Source organism: Melozone crissalis, unplaced genomic scaffold (assembly GCF_028551555.1).
Source record: "Melozone crissalis strain CALT ecotype California unplaced genomic scaffold, PUWL_Pcris_2 ptg000045l_1, whole genome shotgun sequence".
NCBI lineage: Eukaryota > Metazoa > Chordata > Aves > Passeriformes > Passerellidae > Melozone > Melozone crissalis.
The window spans coordinates 14,479,438-14,502,687 of NW_026535823.1; the positions used below are offsets into that span (position 1 = coordinate 14,479,438).

The window sequence follows — 23,250 nt, forward strand, 5'->3', positions numbered from 1 at the left end:
CCCCACCTGGTTACAATCACCCTGCACGCAGAACCACAGACACGGGCGTGTTGTTCTGGCAGGCTCACTCGGGACTTTATTACACGTGTACAGGGAATGGCCGGGCTTTTCGCGCTGCCGTTTCCGCTACCGCGGCCCGGTGAAGCCGCACGCCGTGCACGGCCACCCGGGGCTCTGGCCCGCACGCGAACCCCCTCGCGGTCCCTCCCGTGGGCGTGTGCGGGCCGGGCCCCACCGCTGCTGGTTGGCTGTCGAGGCGCGACCGCCGCCGGTTGGCTGTACCGGGGGTGTGTGCGGGGCCGTTCCGCCCGGGGTAAGATGGCGGCCGTGACCGCGCTGAGGAGCAGCTGCCGAACCGCGGGGCGCCTGGTAAGGGGAGCGGGGACCCCGCGGGCGGCGGCGCTCCCGGCCGGCCGGGCGGGAGAGAGAACTCGCGGCATCCCCGAGCCCCGTTCCTGCCGTCCGGCGGGCGCACGGGGCGCACCGCGCCTCTGCAAACACGGCGCGCTCGCGGAGCTGCCACCTCGGCGGCGTCCGGGGCCGGGCAGCGCCTCTGCTCCCTCCCCACTGTGCGCTCCCCCTGCTCCGCGCAGGTGACGGGACCCCGGCAGTGCCTGGGACCGCCCCCCGCGCTGCACGGGGACCCCCAGAGCTGGCACACTCTCCCCCCGCGCTGCCCTTGCCCATGCTCCCTGGGAAAGAAACCTGTGCCTTTCTGTAATAAGACAGTGACATCCTCCTCTTCTGTTACTTCTAAGTCATCCCATTATTGCTTTGCCTATGCCTTGCTCTGCCATCACCGCTTCTCCGCCCGCGCATCAGCTCCCTTTGCATACCGCATCTGCACGGAGACGGTGTGGATACACCTACAAAAAAGGGAAACGTGTTTCTTTGAATCCCAGGAGCCTTGATACTTGAAAAGTAGTTGAGATACCTTACCATAAGAAGTGAATCTACTTGGTTGCCTTTTTGAGATACTTACAATTTCGTGAACATGGACTTAGTTCATGCTTTCTTCTGTCTTCTTGTATCAGTCTTGCTATTGTGAAGAGCGTTGGTTTCCGATTATGTCATCCCTATTTTGTGGGATGTCAGAGAAATTTTTGAAATTTAGAAACAAAATTAGGATCCATTCCAGCTTCTAGTATGTTTTTTCTCTTAATAACTCATTTTGTAATTTTAAAGCATTATGATGAGGAGTTTTTAAATTATACTTTTGTAATTTGGTTTTCAACTAGAAACTTATAAGTGTTTATAAATAATTTTACTAATTAAGAGCATTAAAAATAGCACTTTCTTTTAAGTGATATTTCTAACCTTCTACTCTTAATCTTATCTTTCTTCTGATAAGATGAAAACACTCATCTTATCTGTGTGCATGCTGAACTATAGAACTGGCTGGTTTATAGTGTGTGTTTCCTGCAAGCACATTTTGAATCTGAGCCAGGGAGCCTTTGTGTGAAGTGGTAGGGAAATGGCAATTACCTGGACACTGGGACATGTGCCAGGTATTTGGATGAGGGATGATATCTGATTAAAACACATTACCAGGAATGGTATATAGGTAACTGTAGACTTGGAAATATAGAATATGTATGCAAAACACATCCAATGTGAGGAAATGTTCTAAAATGACTCAGTGGGACAGAAGTCAAGAAAGTTCAGCAGGGCAATATCCTTTAATGCAAAGTCATTGCCTGTGAGCATGAACTGTTCAATTTGACTTGGAAATTTAGTGTTACTCCATCAGGTAATCAGTTCTGTGCAGGCTGCTTAAAACTATTTTGGTCTGAGGCCAGCATACATTTTCAGGATCAGTGGTAACTTAGACAGCTGGAGTTGGCTTGTTTTTAAGGAAACAAGCAAAGCTGAACCTGAGAGGCAAAGCAGCTCCCGTGAGTGCCCTCAGCTGCCCCCTTGGCTGCCTCAGTCCCAGTGAGGACTCAGTGGCCCTCAGCTCCTTGTTGCCAGTCACTCTGCACATCCCAGGCTTGCACAGGGAAGGTGTTACCGTGCTGTGGCAGTGTTGCTTTAAGTTGCTGTTTAGTGTAATAGGAGCCACGTTAACAAGCTTAGTACGAGCAGTTATCTTTGGGGTTAACTGATAGCTTTTTCCAGACATCAAACTATATAGATGGGTATGCTATGGATATTAGAGCTAATTTTGTCTTTTGTGTGCCATTTTTATTTCCTTGCTTGGCATTACACCAGTATTATGGTGATTAAGTGCTGAAATTGTTAGCACAGTCTCTTTGTTTTATGGATTTTCATTTTTTCCTTATTTGTAAGGAACACTGCTCTATGAAGAGATTGTGTCCTGTGTTATTACTTTAACATACTAGCACAGCAATTTTTTGGTAGAGAATGTGCAAAACTGAAAAGCAGAAAGATTTCAGTTTTAAAAATGCAGTAGTTTTGAATTTTTCCTACAGATATAATATGAAACAGCGTGGTAACTCTTCAATAACAGCACCAGTCTCTTTTTTGGGAGTGACTTTACTAATTCTCTACCTGCATTGGTAACCAAAGGTTAAAAATCACATGGAAATCATTGTGAAACTTCACATTTAGAAATAGTTCAGAGATTTGATGTGCTCCTTGTGATCATCTTCGCAGGTAAATACTGAATGTTTTTCATTTAGGGTCATGTAAAGAGAAAAGAGAGTTTTTGCAAGTTTGTGACAAAAAGATCTAGTTGAACAACTTTTTTGGTAACGTTTTTATGTAAACATGTAATTTTCAAGTGGGAAGAAACCCAGAATTAAAGAGAGCAGAAAAATAGGATTGTGAAGATGTACATTGTATACCAGTTTTGCAATTTGATGTGAACTTAAATGTATTCCTAGAGTATGATTTTTCATAGCTTGAAATTGCCATGTTACCTGATTGTTTAATATGGAAAGTTGTTTGGAGGATTAATGAAAAGATTTTCTATTTGCTTGTTATAGGAATTAGAAAAATACTCATTCTAGATCAGTAGGTACCATCTTAGTGGCAGGCAACTGAAAGGTAACACAAATGATAGAACTTTGTTGTGTCCATCATGATAGACTGTGTTGTATAAATGTTTGTTCTTTAAAGAAAGAGAATATTAAATATGACTTGCAGTGCTGGGTTGAATAATACAGAAAATGAGTACATTGTCAGTTCAGAATTGTATGGCCTGCTGAATAATGTACTTTTTAAACACTGAAAACTGATAGCAAATAATTAAACAGTTTGGGGTGTGGGGAGGGAAACAAGAAGTTTCATATGCTCTGTCATTACTGAAAGGATTTTTTAAACAAGAAGTTAAAATGAACTTTCCCATGCAGGTATGCTGTTTTCTGGCTCCTCTAAGAAGATAATTTTAAATTTTACAGTTTTGAGCTACTTGAGGTACATTGTAGCACCTGAATTTTTTTCATATCTCTAAATTAGTTAGAGATAGAATCTACAGAGAAATTGTTATTTTTATAAATTATACAGTGCTCTTAAGACAACATAACACCAAAATTACATGAAATTTAATAAATTTTACTGGATAAGAATGTGTCTGAACTAACTTGTGTTGAGCTTAATAAAATACCTGTTTATGTCGATGCAAGCACTACCAACTTTGCTTGATCACAATCATGACTGATTAGAAGAGGCTTTAAAACATAAAGTTTTGTCTGAAAAATCTTTCAGAAAATTCTTTAGAGTTGATTTCTGGTTATAATTATAACCATAAAAGAAAACCATCTCATGGCTAGTTATTACAAAATATCATTGAAGCTGATTTAAGATGATGTTTACTTGAAGATGATTGCCTCCTATATAGGAACAAAAATGAAAGGGCAACTCTCTGGGCCCTGTGGTGTGAATTTCCTTTCTGATTAGTACTTCTGATTAACCTCTGATGGGACAAATATGCTGGTTTTCTGTGCAGTCTAGGGAAACCTTCCAGCATTCATCCTGGATAAGAGTATTTAAGCTGTCTGCTGTGGTTGATAGTGTGTGTGCTTTGTGTGTGCCTGTCCTGATTAAGCTAATTCCTGAGAGAAACAATGGCAATGAATCACTCACCAAATGCTGTCATGATTTTTGTTAATTGGTTATGTCACTGTGGTTTGATCTCCCCATGTGTTGTGTTAGTGAAAGCAGCTAAAACCTGGTGAAGCTTTTGCTAATGTAAAGCTTACTGTATGTTAAGAATGTATTCAGTGTAATTGTGTTCCATAAGAACTTCTTTTCCATAGACTAGAATGAAACTATTTTAGTCTGACTGTTAGATGGGGAATATTAAATGGGCTCTACCTCCACTGTATTAACCCTTGAGATTTTCTCCCCAGGTTTGCATTCATCGCGTTAGATCGTGCAGCAGCATTCGCTTTATAAAATCAAAATATGTGTGCGTGTTTGACAAATCTGCCTTCAAGTTTAGTCATCAACAGCGATTATTCAGAACATCTGCTGGTAATCTTTTTCATAATAAAATAATTTCTTTTATTTTGTTATTTTATGAGTGTTTTGCTAGAGGTTTGCATATGGCTGGTATGTAGATTATTTCTGATGTATTCAGATTTTTCTGTCTGGTAGCTTGTATTTAATATTAAACATGCTGTATTTTCTTCTCTATTTCAAGTTTCATGTGGCCAAATTGTCCAGTTTAAGCTTTCTGACATTGGAGAAGGAATTACAGAGGTGACTGTAAAAGAGTGGTAAGCTCTGCTTTCCTGAAAATACACTAAGAAATTGGCAGATAGTTTAGCAGCTTTAGCTGTGTGATCAATGACTTATGTGAGAATATTTTTTTGGTTATTAGTGAAGTTTTTCAGTTTTCATTTTGCACATTTTAGAACCTTGTACATACTGAGCTTTTTATTTTGTTTGTTTTCAGTCTCATATATTTGTGAGTGGAAAAATTGGAAGGAAAGGGATGCACCTGTATGTAGGCTTTTCCTTCAGTGATTGATGTTTTTTGTGTTCAGGTGGCCTGTCTTTCGTTGTGTTTACTTAGACTTAGCTTTAGAAACAAATGGTTAGTCTAAAGAATTAACATAACTTTATCCTGTACCCCTCCTCTATTGCTTTTAGTAAAAGACTTGAACTTCTAAATTGTTTGCAAAAGGCCAGTGATAAATGGATTAAACAAAATCAAAGTGTACAGTGAAGGAAGGCGGTGTTGAAAGGCCTTCTTCTTTGTACAAATGCCTCTCCTTGCATGAAGACAGTGCTTCCTACTATCCATTTCCTTTCTGAAACTGATTGTATATTGACAAGTTGGAACCAACAACTTCCTTGCATTCAGATTAAACTGGGCTCATTCTTATTTTTAGATGCCTTATAATCTGACAGGAAAACTCTGCTTTACTAAAGTAAATGTACTATGTGTGTAATGATATTCATAATCATTTTGTCATTTCACCCAACAAAGAGTTCTGTGACAGTCAGACAAAATGCATGTAACAAACATATCCAGTATGTAGAATTTGTTTTCTCATCTGGAATGCACTTCCATGTTGTAGGATGTATGTTATTGAACTTACCAATGGAATGCACAGAACAGGTTTTTACACTGCCTGTGTTTCCCAGTAGCGTGTCTTTCCTCCCAGGTACGTAAAGGAAGGTGACAGTGTGTCTCAGTTTGACAGCATCTGTGAGGTGCAGAGTGACAAAGCCTCTGTTACTATCACCAGTCGTTACGATGGCATCATCAGAAAACTCCATTACAGCATAGATGATACTGCTTTTGTTGGAAAACCACTGGTGGACATTGAAATTGATGCTTCAAAAGGTATTGTAAGCCATTCTTTTTCTCATGAATATTTTATGTTTGTTGTCATAAAACAGTGGCAGAGAAGCTTACTTTTACCTCCTGAAAATCTTCAAAGATTTTTTCCCTTTATAAAGTCAAGAATTTTGAGTAATTTGGGATATTTATTAAAGTTTAAAATCTCCTAGACATTTCCTCTTGAATATTTAGCTTAAGCAGCAGCCTTTAGCAAGCTGTGTTCCCATCCACATTAACTCAAAGTAAATCGTAAAAACCTCAGCTGTCACAGAATGGTTGAGTTTGGAATTTAACAAATGCTTGCAATGTAGTAAAGTTAATTTTTTCTTTTTGTTTGCAGGTGTTGCCTCAGAAGAAGATGTTGTTGAAACACCTCCTATGACTCATGAAGAGCACACTCACCAAGAGATAAAAGGTCACAAAACATTAGCAACCCCTGCAGTTCGTCGCCTGGCCATGGAGAACAATGTAGGTTTGCTGAATAAGGTCCTGCTGCATTTTACCCAGCTTTTACATGGCAGTTTGACTGACTAGAAGAGTACTGATCTAGAGGAAACACTTGTTTTCAAATACATTTAACAGTGTGAAAATTGTTATAGAAATGAAGAGGATTGTGCTTGAAGTATGCAGTCAAATACCTAGTGGGACTTTTGGATGATTTGAACTATGTTGAATACCTAATAAACCACAGAAAGGAACAGAAGACTGCAAATATGTTGGATCAGAAATGGGAATAATTTTTAACCATAGCTCACAATATAAGGTATTTTTATGTTGCTGTAAAACTAAAGTATCACTGCTTGTTATGTACTTTTCAGATTAAATTGAGTGAAGTTGTTGGGACAGGAAAGGATAACAGAATCCTTAAAGAAGATATACTCAACTACTTGGCCAAACAAACAGGAGCTATTTTGCCTCCATCGCCGAAGGCTGAAATTGTCCCACCTCAGCGGAGAGCAGAGGCTGTGCCAGCTGCTCCAAAGGACAAAGCCCGCAAAATCCCCGTACCTGTTTCCAGACCCATTGCATTTGCAGGAAAAGATAAAACTGAACCTGTAACAGGTAAATCATGGAATACAGTCTTGGGGCCATGGTCATGGTAGACCTGTTGCTCTGTGAGTAGCTGATTCCTTTTGATGGGAGTGTGTTTCATGTGGTTCTTATGCAAGTGAGCATTCAGGAAAACATTCTCTGTAAGAAGCATCTCTGCTGAAATTATTTTATTAAATATTTGTTCATGTTTTGTTTGGATGGAGTTGGGCTGCAAGTTGTACTTGCTCATTCTTCAAGTGTATGTTGAAACAGGTAGGAATTCTAAACATGGGTTTGTCATGCTAGGAATCATTATGCAATTAGTGGCAAAGTGCAGTAAATTTAAGTGATTATCAGTGTTTAGTAAAAGCATACTGCAGTATTATGTGAGTGGCATTCACACCTGTTCTGGAGAACAGTGCCATAAAAGACACTAAGGTAACAAAAAATCACATTAAAAGGGGAAGAATAAAAATTTTTGCTTGCCTTTCAAGCAGTGTTTATTTGGAGAGGCTGGAAAGCATAATCCAGAATATCATATTATGATTTCAAATTTATACATACATAGGAGAGAGATGCAGTAATATAATCTGAAATATTACAGTCATCAAAATTGAGTTCTATGAACTCAATAACTCAGTAAGTGCTCTTTATGCTGTTCTTCTTTGGTTATGCTTTGGCTTTGGTTTGGTTTTTGTAAGTTGTGTAATTTGGTTAATGGAAACAGATGAAATTTCACCATAACTTCACAGAAGCTCATTTTTTTTTGTTTAAGAAGACAATGAATATTTTCCAGGTTTTCAGAAGGCCATGGTAAAGACTATGAGTGCAGCCCTGAAGATCCCCCACTTTGGTTATTCTGATGAGATTGATTTGACTCAGCTTGTTCAGCTGAGAGAAGAGCTGAAGCCTGTAGCTGAAATGCGTGGAGTTAAGCTTTCCTTTATGCCTTTCTTCATAAAGGTGAGGCCTGCAGCAGAGCCCTGTATGGAGTACTTATACACAGGTTTTGCCAAAATCAGTTCAATGATTGTTGTAGATGTCTCTATCATTTGAGTTATGGCAGATCACAGGAAAACTGTTTTTTTGTATAGTGAGCCACTTATCAATTTACAGTTGGAATTGCAGCTAGAGTTATGTGGTGTCATTGAAGTTTTTTGAAATAGTAATGGCAAAGGATAGACTGCCTTCAGCATAATTTAATATAGAGATAAGCATCACCAGGTGTTTGAATCACACAAAACAATTTTTTGAAATTGCCAGTATTTTTTGACCTCATGTGAGAGGCATCATTGTTCTTTGCTACCAAAACACTTATTCCATATTGTTATTAATCTACATTTTCTCCTACCATTACTTCTTTTCCATGGAGCTCTCTGCTTATAAACTATAAAAATCAATTTTGTTTTCTTTTGTTATATTTAACAGGCAGCCTCTCTGGGATTGCTGCAGTATCCCATTCTTAATGCTTCTTTGGATGAGAACTGTCAAAATGTCACATATAAGGTTTGTAAACTATGGATAAATGTTGTAAGCACAAAGTGAAAGGTAATGTCTAACAGGGGCCTTTCAGAATGTCTGAGCTAATTACAAGAACCAAAATTATGGTGTTGTGCAGGAAAATAATTTGTGTGTTCAGATTCTGAGATCTAAATTTGATTTATTGTTGGCCTTGTTTCAGTAGTTTGTTAGGTAAGAGTCATTTTGTTATTCAGACTTGCCTCAAAAATGCATATGAATATATTAATTTCCTATTTTTCACCTGAATATGGGCCAAGCTTTTAAAATAAGAACATTTAAAATATAATACAACAATTTGGGGTTTTTTTTTGTGCATGGTAGTTCAACTGTTCCAACACTCAACCCTTATATATTAAAGTACAATCTTGATAAAAGTTACATATTTTTATACAAGCTGCTGGATTGAGACTTCTGGGAAGCAAGTATCTATTTTCCTAAGTGATGTGTACTTGCACCTTGCAGTACAAACTTTTTTGGGGCTGTTTTATAAATATCTCTCAGCATCCTTATGTTCCTTCCAAAACATGAGAAGAGAGTTAGCTAAGGTCATCTGTAATGGAAATGGAACATGGAGTCTCCCTTTGTTGCAGAGAAACTACACAGCTCATGATTGAAAAGTCATTAAAAGTTTTTAGATGACTATGAACACACCAAATTTCTTTTTTTCTTCTTTTCAATTTTAGTGTTCTCTTTAAAATATGCTATTTAAGTTTTGTTGCACATATGACCATCCTAAAGTGCAATGTTTTCAGTGTGAAGTTGATTCCAGGACTTTGTATTCTCTGAAGTTGGAATTGTCAACATCAATTTACAGTTTGCAGATGTGAGGCTAATTAAAAAAAAATTATATCCTTTTCTCCCCTCAAAGTTGTATGCAGGAGTTGCTTCCTAACTACAACACTTTCCAGGTTCAAAGGATAGATAAGGAAAATGTGATTGAAGTGGTTTTTTTACCTAAAATACATTTAGGTTGACAGCTTATATTAATGTCTGGTTAATGGCACTTGCTGCAGGCTTCACACAACATTGGAGTTGCAATGGACACAGAGCAAGGTTTAATTGTCCCAAACGTGAAAAATGTTCAGGTCTGCAGTGTGTTTGACATTGCTGTGGAATTAAATCGCCTCCAGTCCTTGGGCTCTGCAGGCCAGCTGGGAACAAGTGACCTCACTGGGGGAACATTCACCCTTTCAAATATTGGCACAGTAAGTATGGGGAAAATGAGAGCTGCTTCTGAAATGCAGCTTTACTGAACTTAAAAAAGCTAAGAACAAAATCTGTAGCAATTAATTCAAGAGGCAATCTGCTAAAAAAAAGCTGTTAAATAATACCCCCATCTTTTTCTTTTCTAGATTGGTGGCACTTATGCCAAACCAGTAATACTACCTCCTGAAGTAGCTATTGGAGCACTTGGAAAGATACAGGTATATTCACTTTGTCTCAGTGGTGAGAATGTTAGCTAAAGTCATCTTAATGAAAATGGAACATGGAGCCTCTCTTTGTTGCAGAGAAAACACATAGCTCATGACTGAAAAGTTTGTGGTGTTTTTAAATGACTATGCACACACCAAATGTTTAATTAGAAGTCTCTTACACCGAAGATTCATATTTGTTTTCCAGAATCCTCTCGTATTTCTCTTACATCTTTGTTTAGCCTTTGGATTAGCAAGAAACAATATAAATACAGTTTTGCAAGTTTTGCAACATGGCAATAGCAGTTTTGCCATCAGCCCAGGGAAAATTTGAGAAGTATTCTGAAAATGAAGTTCCATTTCATAAGCCAGGTAGCTGAATCCATACAGAATTTTGGATGTGAAGGCAGTTTTATATTTTCTGAATCTCAGGCTTTAATTCCTTAATACAGACATTGGAGTTTAGTGCTGGAAATGAAATTAGTATTAACTGAAATTACTTCTATGTTCTTCCTCTGAGCCTTTTTTTAGAGGTGCTTTAAGGAAACTGCCACTTTGAGAACTAACAGTGCAATAAACTATTCAGGAAGAACCTTTGGAGTCAGGAAAAGCTTTTACTACCTCAGTATTTCCATGATGGTGGAAAAAGGCTATGACTGTTTATTATGCAGGCTTGCAATATATTCTAATCCACAGCACAAAGAGTGATGGAAAGGTCTTGGTTTTTATCATGGTGCTACTGCTGTCTGTCTAATTCAGCACAATGTTGTAATTTAGGTCAACAAATTAGCAAAACCAAGGAAAAGCAGATTTGCTAATGAAAGTATTTAATTTAATAATTCTGGTTTTGTCCTTCCTCTGATTTTTAGGTTCTTCCTCGGTTTAATAGCAAAGGTGAAGTAGTTAAAGCACAAATAATGAATGTGAGTTGGTCAGCTGATCACCGCATCATTGATGGAGCTACCATGGCCCGGTTTTCTAACTTGTGGAAATCTTACTTGGAGAACCCTACTTCAATGCTGCTGGACCTTAAATAAAGGAAACCATGGCTAAAATATGCCTTTAGACTCTGTGGATTAGACTGAATAGTTACACAAGCTGTCTCTGCTAACATGTGCCCTTTGCTACGTGCATTATATAATGTCATGTGGTTGAAAGTTCTCAACAGCTGATAGCAGTTTCAATTAGTTGTTGCTTCTTTCATTTTGTATTGCTGTAATTTCATCTACAGCAGACTGTCAAACTGAGTAGGTCACAATTTCTGAATATGGTGGTGGAATGTCTTTATTTTGCCTTTTATAATATTGATTGTCAGGCTGGTGTGACTGAGTGCCACTGCTCTACACCTGCAGTATTTATAATCTGAAGGGAAATTTTGGAGGGGAGTACTCATAGTTCTTCTATTTTGGACACATAAATTTATTTTAACAAATAATATCTGAATTCCTAAAAGGGATTATGCAAAAATCATATACAAATAAAATGCCTTTAATGCTTCTGCTGTAAGCTGTCCAGAGAGCTTTTTGTTGTTTAATTCAGTTAACCTCTTAAATCTTTTACTAGTCCACTTTTTCTGGCAATTACTTGCACAGGTACTCTTTATCAAACTGTAAATGAAGAGGCCATATTTATTCAATTGCTTACTGACAACACTGATTTATAACTATCAAGGCCTTAATACTCTAAAATATCCTATATTTTTTAAGGCTGGAAGTAGTTTCAGCCCTTAATGCTTTCCAGTTATTTTTGATTCTTATAGAAAGCATCTGTCTGTTAAAATGAATTGAGAAAGAGAAAACAAAACAAAAAAAAGAAGGATCTTGTTTTATTATTCTCTCATTAGGTAAGCCTGACAGTAGCTGATCATGATCTTGCATTCTGTTATTGATATTCAGATACTAGAATCTGATAGATTAATCAGATTCAACAAAAAATGGATATTAAAAAATACTGTGAGATATAAGGACTTCTTCTTAAACTCAGACACAAGGCACATAATGAATAGGTTCAAGTTAATGACTTTAGAACAGAAAACATGTGGCTTTAAGGTAAAATAAACAGGTCATGAAGATTGCACTGCTGATTTAATGGCAGATATGAAGAAAACTGTTGGATATAAATACCTTCTAAACACATAAGTTTCACACAGACACGAGAAAAGATAGTTATATAGCCTTAAAAATGAATTTGTAACGCACAAAACGGACATTTTCTCCTTTTTTTAGATATCAAAAACAGGAGCATTCTTCAAAGTTATAGACCAAAGTTGTCTATTGCATTTAGCTGTGAAGATGTGAGACAGGCTACCAGAGGTAGAGTCCCTGCTATCCATGATGCTGAGATGAATAAGAGAAAAGCTGGTAATGTATGGAGTGTGGCACGTCCATGTTAGGTGCTATTAATATTTCTATTGTGCTATAAGGGTCTTTTATATAAAGGTCATTTCTTGCAAAGTTTGACTGTTTTATCATGCTTATCACCCATTTCATTTTTATCAGATTTATTTATTCCTAATAAAAAATGTAAAGCCACGAAATATTGTTTTTATTTGTGAATTTTATGCAGGCAATCCTGTATGGGTGACTCAAACTCTTTCTTCTTGCCTTAAAGAACATACTGTACTCAAGGCTACCAGAAGAACACAGCCTAATGTCTACTTTTCTACAAGTACATTGTTGTGGTAAGGGCTTAGTGTGAAGGCTTAGGATATTTTTTAATCTGATGATCACTGAGAAAATAAATTGAGGAAATAGAAGTGTATGAAAGAAAGCAATGAAATTACTTTGAAATACTTAAGACAGAATAATTTTACTTATGCAAGGAGGAGATTGAAAGCTAAAGTACTTAGTGTCTTTTTAAGTAGGTAATGGTATTCATGTATTTAGTTGTTTGTGGGCTGGAGAGGGTTGGGGTTTTTTGTTATAAAGTTCTGTATGATAGAGTTATAGCCAAATTAATGATACTTTTAAAATTTCATCTTCACATTTTATACTCCAGCTCAATTAGTTAGAAGTATCCAGTTTTATGGCTTCTGCCTCAAATAGTGACCTCGTAGTCATTGTTGTATCTCTTCCCATTTGATTGAAGTAAAAGATTCTGACAGACTTGTTCTCCTTTTGTCTTCTCTAAGGGCTATTTGAAGAAATAGAATGTTAAATATTTTTCATGATTGGAACCATGAAAAGGGATGAGTAATAACCCCTCTGCACATCCTGGTAAAGATTACTTTTCTGTCTGGACTTTGAAAATTTGCAGTAAAATTCTTCAGCAAGAGAATTCTTCAGCACTGGGAAAAGTAATGAGTAAAATACTTAGTGATGTAATACCTTTTCTCATCTGTTTAGTCAATGTTGCTGTTTAATAGCACTTTGAAGCTCAGTTACCTTGCAGAGAAACATTACTAAAGTAAGCAGTCATTTTTAATTCAATACTGGCCTTTTTTATTTCTAATTGTAATTTTTAATTCAAAGCAAACTTATTGCATAGCATAAGAACGTTCCTTTGTTTTCCTTTGTTCACAATTTCTGTTAATGGGAGTCCAGTTTAGGGGAGCCCAGTCACACTCAGCAAACTGGGAAGGCTTCAACAGTGGTAAATGCTTGGGGGGGTTGCAAAATGCCTCATGTGATGCCTTCTATTCTCAGCATAGGTTAAAATTAGAACTGGACTGACATTGCATTGGAGTCTGAGTGAGAGTTTTAAATGGCTTTGGTAATGCAGACAAGATTCATAATTTGTCTCTGCTCTTGTCCAGAAAGCAATGAGTCACAGAAAATCCTTGAAAACACCAAATAATTAAGGTGAGTTGTTGTTAAACTCTTTCTGATGCTTGGAGGTGAAGTTGTTGGGAGATCTGATTATTTGGGAGTGAATTTGCAGTTGTTTTACAGCAACACTTGGGAATTCACTTCTGAATTGTTGACTGTGATGGCAAGATTATTATGGTTTTTATTTTCTTGATGAATGATAAGGTCTAAGAACAAGACCTTTTTGATGGAATCCTGTTACATGATGAAATCATCCTGAAAATAGTCATATACTTAGGTCCTTTGATATTTCATGGTTCTAATTTAGGCAGTAAGGGAGTATTTGTTGAATGATATGCAAAAGAGAGTTGCCCAGAGTAAGCTTTACTAGAAATAAGTATTGGTTTGACTGTATAGTATGTTACTGGGTTTGGTGGTACAACTATTAATAAATGTCTCTTTTCTGCACAATTATATGAAAAGATTTCTAGTTTTCTATCTAAAAGGTCTTGTAGTTCAAAAAATGTCTTTAAACAAGAAATGATATATTAGTTTATCACTTGATCTCAATAGAAATTTAATCTTGAAAAAATCAGGCAATTTGAATTGTTACCACTGACTGGAGCAAAAACTTCATGCATACATAGCATTTCTGTGCATGTTGGGATGGGGACTGGGAAGGGTAGTTACTCTGATCACTGAAAGAGAAGCTAATCCTTCAAACTAGTAAATGTGATCACATTTATGTGGGGAAGGGAAAAAAAGTCCTCTCTTTACAGGAAAAAATCCAGTCCCTCTGTAGGAACCCAAAGGGCAGACTGCACTGCCATGCTGGGGTTGCCATTTGCGTCACTTATCAAATCCTGCCATTTTTCCTTAACAAACAGAGAACACATAAGAATCATAAATATTAGTGCATTGTATCAGATTCTTCTTTATTCAAGCTTTATAATTTGATTTTGTGCTGTCTTTACAACAGGAAGCAATCCTGACATTTTGCATTTTATTTGCCTGCACATTTTAACTTCATTTCGGACTTTACAAATAAGTATATTAGCAAAGGACATGTAAACATTAATTGAATGATTGCCAGTTTTAACACAAAAATGATCACTAAGCAATTGTGGTTTATTCAGGCTACACAAAATTATAACAGAAACAAATATGAAAGAAAAGATTGGTTCTAAAAGACAGACCTGCAGCAATTATTGTAGGGAAATATATGTATGAAAAGACATGAAATTCCTCTTTTGTTGTTACCTACCTACTTGTTTGGAAGAAAGTTATCCTTACTTTTTTAGTTTAGAACATATATAGGACATTTCTCTTACTTGCCACTACAAGTATCAGTAAAAAGTTAGAAAGTGAGGGTTCAGATCATCAGTGTTCAGAGTACACTGCTGCTGGCATGAAGTTTTGCCCTGCAAGCTTGTCTGAATATCAGCATCTTGGCTCCAATAATGGCAATAAGAATGGTTTTTAGAGGGATGCAGTGATTAGGATGAGTGAATATCCTATTTTGCTGCTCTTCAGGACAATATATATTAATTATCTCACTAAAGGATACATCATTTCAGAACTTTAGACTGAGTTTCATTTTAAATGGGAATTCTTACACTCAGTGGGGATACACAAACATTCAAAGAGAAATCAGGATTTAAATGCATTTTCATAAAGGTAATGCATTACTAACTATAAAATGCACTGTACTGAGTTAAACTATGAAGAAAATAAATGCAAATAAAGAATACTAATTAATTTCCAGGAACACTTCAGTTTCTGTGAAGTGCAAAACTCCTTTAGTGACAAGTATCTATATCAGGTAGGTGTCAGAATGCAGCTATCACAATTGAACTGCCTTAGATTGCAGGTAACAGTTTAATGTCTTCCTGGCATGGGAATGAATGCTCAAATCTGCATTTAATAATTATGGTCAACACTTACCCTTCCATTGAAGGAATGAGAGAAGCAGTTGTTCTCTGACTAGGAATGCAGAGATTCCAAAAATACCATTTCTTATTTTAATAAAATAAGAAACTAGGTGCAATCATCTATTTTTATACAGAGAAAGTAGTTGATAAAATCCTGTCAGTTCTTTATATTAACTCATTTGATAACATAAAGAAGTGGGTATTGCAGTATTTTAGTTTTCATGTCACTGTCCCCATCTGGTAACCCATACCTGAAGTGGTGCATTGAGCCTGAAATTCAGTCAGATTCCTGCAAGCAAATCTGAACATGTAGAGGATCATGGCTGAAACTGCAGTTTGCCTGGGAACATTCTCTGCTGTGAAGACACTCTGGGAAGTGAGAATACACAAGATAAATGAAGAATTACAGAGAGAAAAGGAGTTCAGGCAGAGGTCTGCAGGAAGGTAGGTAAATTGTAACTCTAAGTATATGAAAAGCTAGAACATGTGTTACATTTCAGGAGACTGTAATTGGTTCCTTCAAACTCATGCAGACTCTAATTCCTTAGTTGTTACTCCAACAGGATTCCCAGTGATTAGAATTTATCTAGTGTCTGTGATAAAAATATTAGTCTATAGATTAAATTCCCTGGACTCAGATACTAAAATCCTCTGGTCTGTAATTATTCTAACCAGTGAAGATGTGTTATGCTTTCTTCTCCATTGAGGTATTAGAAGGGTTGCTTGGTCTTCTGTTTGGCCAGCAATTTTATGAGATTTAGGATACTATTTCTGGTATTCCTAATTTATCAGATGTGTTTGAAGTGGAACAACAAATTCAAAAGTTACTCATGGAGAATACAAGCAGAAAGACAGAGAATGACCTTGTCATAACTCTTGTGAAGATACCTTTGGAAATCAAGCTGAAAGAAGCTGATTGACCAATTTTCTTGCACTTATATGTGGTGGACTGGAAGGCTTTCATTTTAGGAGTCTGCTTCAAAATGTGCTTCAGAACATAATTCCACATGACTTTATATTCTGTGGCCCTGCTGCAACATGTTGAAAGTGAATTAGAGTCCTCCTTCTGAATGCAGATTTAAAGAACTGTAAAATAGGATTCCTATAAATTGCCTCAGCCAAACATTAAGGGCTTTTCTTCTCTCCAACTGATAGTATATTAACATCCAGATAAAATTAATGCTATTTGACAATAAGGTGCTTGTGTATTTTTCCAGGAAATAGATAGGATATAGTACATAATTATTGTCTGTATTCATTTTGGCACCACTGGCAGATCTTTTTTCCCTTGTAGGCTACTGCTTGTCTGGGAGGAGAGAGCTGCTTTAGCAAAGCTCAAAGAAAAAGTTATTAATGAAGGTGGAAGAGCAATTTTAAGGATAGAGGAGGAAGAATGGAAGGTAGGGTTGATAGGAATGAATGCTGCTTGTGTTGAATGACTCATGCATTAGAAAACTACTATTTACAACTTTACACTTACAGTGGTACTATTTGTGTTCTATTAACTGCTCACTGTGCTTTGCTAACAGTGAATTGGGACACACTGTTGTGAGTGTAAAAGCAAGCTGGGTGGTTTTTAGTCCTGAATGTTAACCATTACTCTGCAAAAACAAAGCCCATAAGACTTTTCTACATTAGAAATTATTTTCACTGCAGAGTATGATTTTCATTATGTAAATTCTCATCTAACATTCACACACCAGAACTACTGAGAGGTATCAAGATGAAAACTCTCTGTGTTTGGGTGCATTACAATATTTCTTATTGTTTGTTTTCTCTTTCTAAGAGTAAAAATGGGCCAGTAGATTCCCAGAACACTATTACTGTTATTTCTCATGTGCAGAGCTAATCTGCTGTTAATGCTGGCAGAGTGAAGGCTGTCAGTGCTCTGAGGCATGCAGAAATGCACTGACCAGCTCCTAGAAAGTCATGAGAATTAGTTTGTGTGGAGGCCAGTGAGAACATGACAGACAGACCCAGCCTTCTGTGCAAAAATCTATTTAGAGCAGTTTCATCTTCAGTTATATTGATTAAAAAAAAAAAAAAAAAAGAAGAAACAAACAAAAACAAGCCTGAAGCCTGAAACTTGTCAATGACAGTGCAGGTATGTAAATCCTGGGAGCCAAGAGAGGGCAGGTTCCATCTATGATCAGAATGACAACCCACACTGGTGCTCACTTCAGGATCATGGAATCAAGGAATATGCTGAGTTCATTGAGTTGAACTCCTGGCTTTGCACAGCACCATCTCCAAGAGCCACACCCAGTGCCTGAGAGCGTTGTCCAAACCCTTCTTGAACTCTGTCAGGTTTGGTGCTGTGAGCACTGCCCTGGAGAGCCTGCTCCAGTGCCCAACCATCCCCTGGGGGAAGAAGCCTTTCCCAATATATTGATGTAAACCTTTATAAAATGTAAACCTTTTCCTAATACGTATGATAGAAAAATCATATCAGTTATGCTTGCTATTTCTAGCTTATTTTAGTTATCAGGATTCATTTTGTAACCTCAATTTTACAGTATAGCTTAAAAAACAGGAAAGGCTGTTAGTGCCTTTCCTGTTAAAATAAAACTTCTGCCTCAGCCTGTATTCTAAGCTGATTTTCTCCTGGTTTGTATTTCTTGCTGTAGACATTACCTTCGTGCTTATTGAAACTAATCCATCTCCAGGAATGGCAGCTTCACAGAACTAGCTTGCAGAAAATTCCTCAGTTTATTGGAAGATTTCACAGCCTTGTTGTTCTGGATCTATCCCGGAACTCAATTGAAAGTGTACCTAAAGAAATTGGTGAGCTGTGCTTTCTTTTATTTTAAGCTGCTTTTCTAAGAAAATTGGTCTCACACAAATGTACCATTTTTGTGCCCTTTGCTTGTCGGATAATCCTATTGGGTAGTGGGAAAACAGATTATTTAAATCTGACAGTGAGAGAGATCTCCAAACCATAAATTCCCTATAAGCTAAAGATGGGCCTGGATGGAAGAGACATATCACCATGAAAGCTCCCCATGGCAAAAAAAGGACCTGTTTGCACAGCAGGGACTACACATGAGAATGCAGCAAAGTGATACTGAAAAACAGACTGCATGCTCTGAGTCCATGGCAGGAGTAGCCTAGTCACAATTTTTTGGTTTTGGGTTTTTTCTTGAAGCACTCTACTACATTGCAGTCCTGTACTAAAGAGTCCTGAGGTGCTGCTATTTGCAGTTTGGTGATTTTTTTTTTGTTTGTTTTGTTTCGTGAGAAAACAGAGCATTTTTATACCAGTAAAAGGATAAAGCAAAACAAATAATAGTGCTTCAAATAGAATAAAGATTAACATTTCTCATTTGTGCTCTCTGCAGGCCAGCTGACCAGCCTCCAAGAGCTGCTTCTCAGTTACAACAGAATAAAATCTGTTCCCAAGGAAATAAGTAACTGCATCAGTCTGGAAAGATTGGAACTGGCTGTCAACAGAAGTATCTGTGATCTTCCTTCTCAGGTTTTGAAAGACTGTTTAGTTTTGCTTGATGCATATTTTGAATTTATCCAAAGCCAATTATCATTATATGCTGCATTTCTGTTTTCAGATTTCACAGCTGTGAAGCTGTGATTTCACAGTACTCCACACTGATGTGAACAACCTTTCCATGACTGGTCAAACTGAAGCCACATGAGGAGCACATACACACACCTGAGTAGCTGAAGGAGCCATTCTTTATTTTGGCCAGATAAATGACTTGGCAGTGCACAGAGGGCAGTGACACACTCCACATCAATTTGTTTAGGCTGGATATCATCACTGATTTACCCCACTAAGAATTTGATGCCTTAGCACAGAGAAGTTCTCTTTTATGGTTGAGAGTACAAATTCATAGCACATGCCAGGAGACAGCTGTAAGCATCTTTACCAGAACAGATCTGAAAAGGGGTTGTGTGATTTATACAACTGCATGTGCAGAGCTGAACAATTGTTGTTCTCAAATGTTGAAAACGATTATGAGAGAATGAAAACAACTACTCACCTACTATTGAACTTTAATTTGAACAGACCAAAATGTGAGAGACCTGCATCTGTAACTATCAGTCTCTTAGATAGGGATGACAAGTATGTAACCATATTTACTTGTTTTATTTTAAAAAACCAGTCATGGCAATAGTTGACAGCAATCAGTGCCTTGCAAAATTGAGTGAGTCCAAATAGCAATAGCACAGAATCTTCTAATGGAAATATCCACTATTAACCAAAATCTAGAATTTACAAAATCTATGTGGATACAGATTGCAGAGTGTAATGTAGAAAATTCATAGTTCTGTCTGATAGAGACTGCAGTGAGGTGAGCACTGGGAAGCTTTGGTTATGAACACTTGAGTGGCATTCAGTGTTCAGGAAATTGCACCAGATCTGCTAGAAAACATCTTTGTACCACTTGAACATTGCAAAAACACCTGAAGGCATCATTCACCAAAGGACTTGGGTGCTGTGATACTAGATTGCATTTTTAGAATGTAGTAGACTTCACAGCATGGAAGGTGTCATGGTTCATTCTAAAACACAGTCCATGCAATTCAATACATAAAAATCTAAATATTTGACTAACAAACAATGGCATATTGCATTGAGTATGAAATTCTAAGGACAGGGCTGTTTTTAACATTCTTTTTCTTGAGGCTTGGGGCATATCTGCATTGTAGTCAGCAGTTATGGCACTCACTACTGGGTGGGAGATAAAGTTCTGCTGCCTTATCAGTTCCCAACCTATCTACCTTCCGGGCAAAACTATTATTGTCAGGTACTATCAGCTATTGGAACTCAAAACCATTCTGTGTTTACAAGCTCCAAAATGTGTTGTAATGTTTCTTAACACTACTAGATTATTGCTGTACTGCTGCAGCAGCTACACAAAGTTGCATTAAATCTCCCCTTCTTTTCAGCTCAGTGATTTAAAGAAGCTGTCACACATAGATTTGTGCATGAATCAGTTTACTGCCATCCCTTCAGCTCTCCTCAACATGCCAAATCTAGAATGGTTAGATATGGGGGGAAACAAACTCCAGGAGCTTCCTGATGCAATTGACAGGTAAATACAGCTCAAAGCTCATCTTAGTCTCAATTCCACTGCATTGAAATTCTAATTAATAAACACTACTTCTAAAGATAATTTTTATGTTAACCTCACTCCAAAGTCAACATTTTATCAGCCCTAATGTGCTGTTTGGATAAGCTGGAATAATTAATTAAATTAACAATAAATTCAGTATCAACTATAAGGTTAAATATGTATTGTCAATTACATTTTTGAACAGAGGTTGTTATCTTGCATATGGGGTTTCTTTTGAGACTTGTTGCACTATGACTCCTTTATGTGGCTGAAAAATTAATTTTATGGTAATGACTGAGAGGAATAATTCTTTGAATCTTGATTTATTGCACAAATGCCTATTTTTCAGAATGGAAAATCTCCACACCTTATGGCTCCAAAGGAATGAAATAAACTCTTTGCCAGAAACCATTGCTAATATGAAAAATCTTAGTACTCTTGTTCTTAGCAACAACAAACTTAAGGATATTCCAGCTTGTATGAAGGACATGACAAATCTGAGGTAAGAAAAAGCACCAGTAATATACATGAAAATAACTAGAAAATACTTTTTAAAGTCCCCCTTGAGTTGTAAATCACAGAGTGATACTAAGGGAGAGGAAAAGGCATTTCACAGTTGTACAGATGGATGCAATATATCAGCATAATTACACAGATTCACAACAATTAAGGATCCGGTGAAGTAAGCTCTGTGTAGTGAAACTTAGTTAAAGACGTAAATTATGATAGTTACAGTCCACATGGAAGGTAGACTATAATAAATTTTCTCATTTCGTAGCCCTCCCACTATAACTGCCCTTTGATATCACTCTCTAAAAGCAAAAGCTTGTGGAAAAATGTGGCAGGCATTAAAATGACAAAAAGTAGAACTTGCTATTGAGAATTCAAGCATTCAGAATTAAACAAAATTTATTAGGTTTAAGGATATAGATGAAACTATCATGTACTTGACATGAAAAATAAAAAATAATGTAAATTCTTAATTGGTAGAATTTGAACTACTCCTTAGCGTACTGTGACAGAAACTTTCCTGTTGTTAGCATTCTCATTTGGATTACTGGATGCTGGCTGTTTTAGAGAAAGAATGCTGGTCTGCATAAACCATGCCTAACTCAGGAAGCCAATTCCTGTTCTCAGCTCTTTTGGAAGAAGCTCCTTAACTAAATATATACAAGCATAGGCCCAAGGATGGAACAGGAATAAAGAGAGACAGGACTGCCTCCTGCCTTGCAAAGCTGGGAGGACCACTTGCACTGTTCTCATTCACTCACCTGTTTGTGAAAGCTCAATACACCTGACAGTGGGGTCAGAAACTGAAGACAAAATGATGAAGACCACAATGTTTTTCCCACCACAATCAGTTACTGTTATAAAGCATCTTCTTAGCTAACTTAATATTAATGGTAGAGTGGTGAGTTTAGTGTAGAACTTAATTTCCTTTTGCTTAAAATAGTTTGAGAAATCTTAATTCAGTTTCAGAATTCAGAATTATTTTCTCTGGAAAAAACTTACTGCAAGATTAACCTTTTCTGGTGATTCCTAGATTTGTCAACTTCAGAGACAACCCACTGGAGCTGGAGGTAACACTCCCTCCGTGTGAGAACACAGATGAGGAGCAGCAACAGGAAATGTTTGGCATTGACTTCATGCACATGTATATCCAGGAATCACTCAAAAAAACAGGTATGGCTTTTTATTAATTCTGATCTCTCCACAGCACAGTGAGGAAGAGAGGGAGAAATTGGATAAATAAAATCTAGGATACATATAAAAATGAAACATGAATAACCTTCTTAATAAATGAGTAATGTTTTCCAAAAAAAATCTGTAAACAGGCTTTTACTGAGGACAGGGGCACTTTTAACAGGAGTTGGGACAGCACAGATTCTGGTAGGAACATACTGGAACCATGGAGCACTGTAATAAATGTGCCTGAGTTACCTACACCATGGATAAAGAGAAGCTGATGACTTTCTTTCATATCTGCAATTTAATCAGTTTACATAGTGGAGGTCCTCTAACATCCTTTAATTCATGAAGTTCAACTTTTCCTATTTTTGGATGTTGTCCAGATGGTACTTCCAGAGGAAGATTAAGGGAGAAATGTCTATGTTCCCAAGGTACATCTTTTAGCAATGAACTATCAACACCTGGTAAACAGATGTTTCTCACAACTTGCTTTCCCTGACACAAAATACAGTCACTTAAACAAACACCCCCAGTTTCATCCCATTTCAAAAACGTGACAGAAATTTTCTGTTCGTTGTCTCTGGGGTAACAGCTTTATGCTGCAGTAAGAGACCCAAATAAGCACTTTGGAACAGATACTCAGTTGGCAGCTGTAACTTGCAGCAAGCACTTCACTGCAGATATAAAATGATCTCTCTGATCTTCATTCTGTGCTTTGTGAAGGCTTAAAAAAGTGAATGTAATGCTCTTGTTTTAGAACAGCTTTTTTCTTATCAATATTTCATGAATGAATTATCAAATTAGCAAAAATATCCCAAGATGACACTTTAGACATAAGTTTTCTTTCTGAATAGATTCTCTAGCAGCACAGGCTGATCAAAGTACTTAGGCCTACTTAAATATTTTAAGAGGAAATACAAAGCTATTCTGAACTTCAAAGTGAGAATAAAGTACATCAACTTATTTTAATCTATTGTCTTTCAGGAAATGTGGAAAGTTGTACTTCTGGTTCTCCTCCTGCCATGAATCCTAATGAATAAAGAATGTAACTGTGAATGGAAGAAAATATCAAGTACACTTCTTCACAGC

The 23,250-nt window shown here is 37.2% G+C and overlaps 2 protein-coding genes across 2 annotated transcripts; both read left to right on the plus strand.

The window, feature by feature from the left end:
* Nucleotides 1–312: 312 nt before the first annotated feature.
* Nucleotides 313–11,551, plus strand: DBT (dihydrolipoamide branched chain transacylase E2). The gene is made up of 11 exons (XM_054285710.1): nucleotides 313–369; nucleotides 4,314–4,437; nucleotides 4,607–4,682; nucleotides 5,577–5,758; nucleotides 6,096–6,223; nucleotides 6,574–6,817; nucleotides 7,584–7,750; nucleotides 8,216–8,293; nucleotides 9,322–9,513; nucleotides 9,661–9,732; nucleotides 10,590–11,551. Exons 1-11 carry the CDS (start codon nucleotides 319–321, stop codon nucleotides 10,755–10,757), a joined length of 1,482 nt encoding a protein of 493 aa, XP_054141685.1. The 5' UTR covers nucleotides 313–318; the 3' UTR covers nucleotides 10,758–11,551.
* A 4,153-nt stretch (nucleotides 11,552–15,704) lies between these two features.
* LRRC39 (leucine rich repeat containing 39) lies at nucleotides 15,705–23,213 on the plus strand. The gene is made up of 8 exons (XM_054285872.1): nucleotides 15,705–15,829; nucleotides 16,692–16,797; nucleotides 18,025–18,181; nucleotides 18,736–18,872; nucleotides 20,306–20,451; nucleotides 20,822–20,974; nucleotides 22,016–22,155; nucleotides 23,146–23,213. Exons 1-8 carry the CDS (start codon nucleotides 15,717–15,719, stop codon nucleotides 23,199–23,201), a joined length of 1,008 nt encoding a protein of 335 aa, XP_054141847.1. The 5' UTR covers nucleotides 15,705–15,716; the 3' UTR covers nucleotides 23,202–23,213.
* The last annotated feature ends 37 nt before the right edge of the window (nucleotides 23,214–23,250 follow it).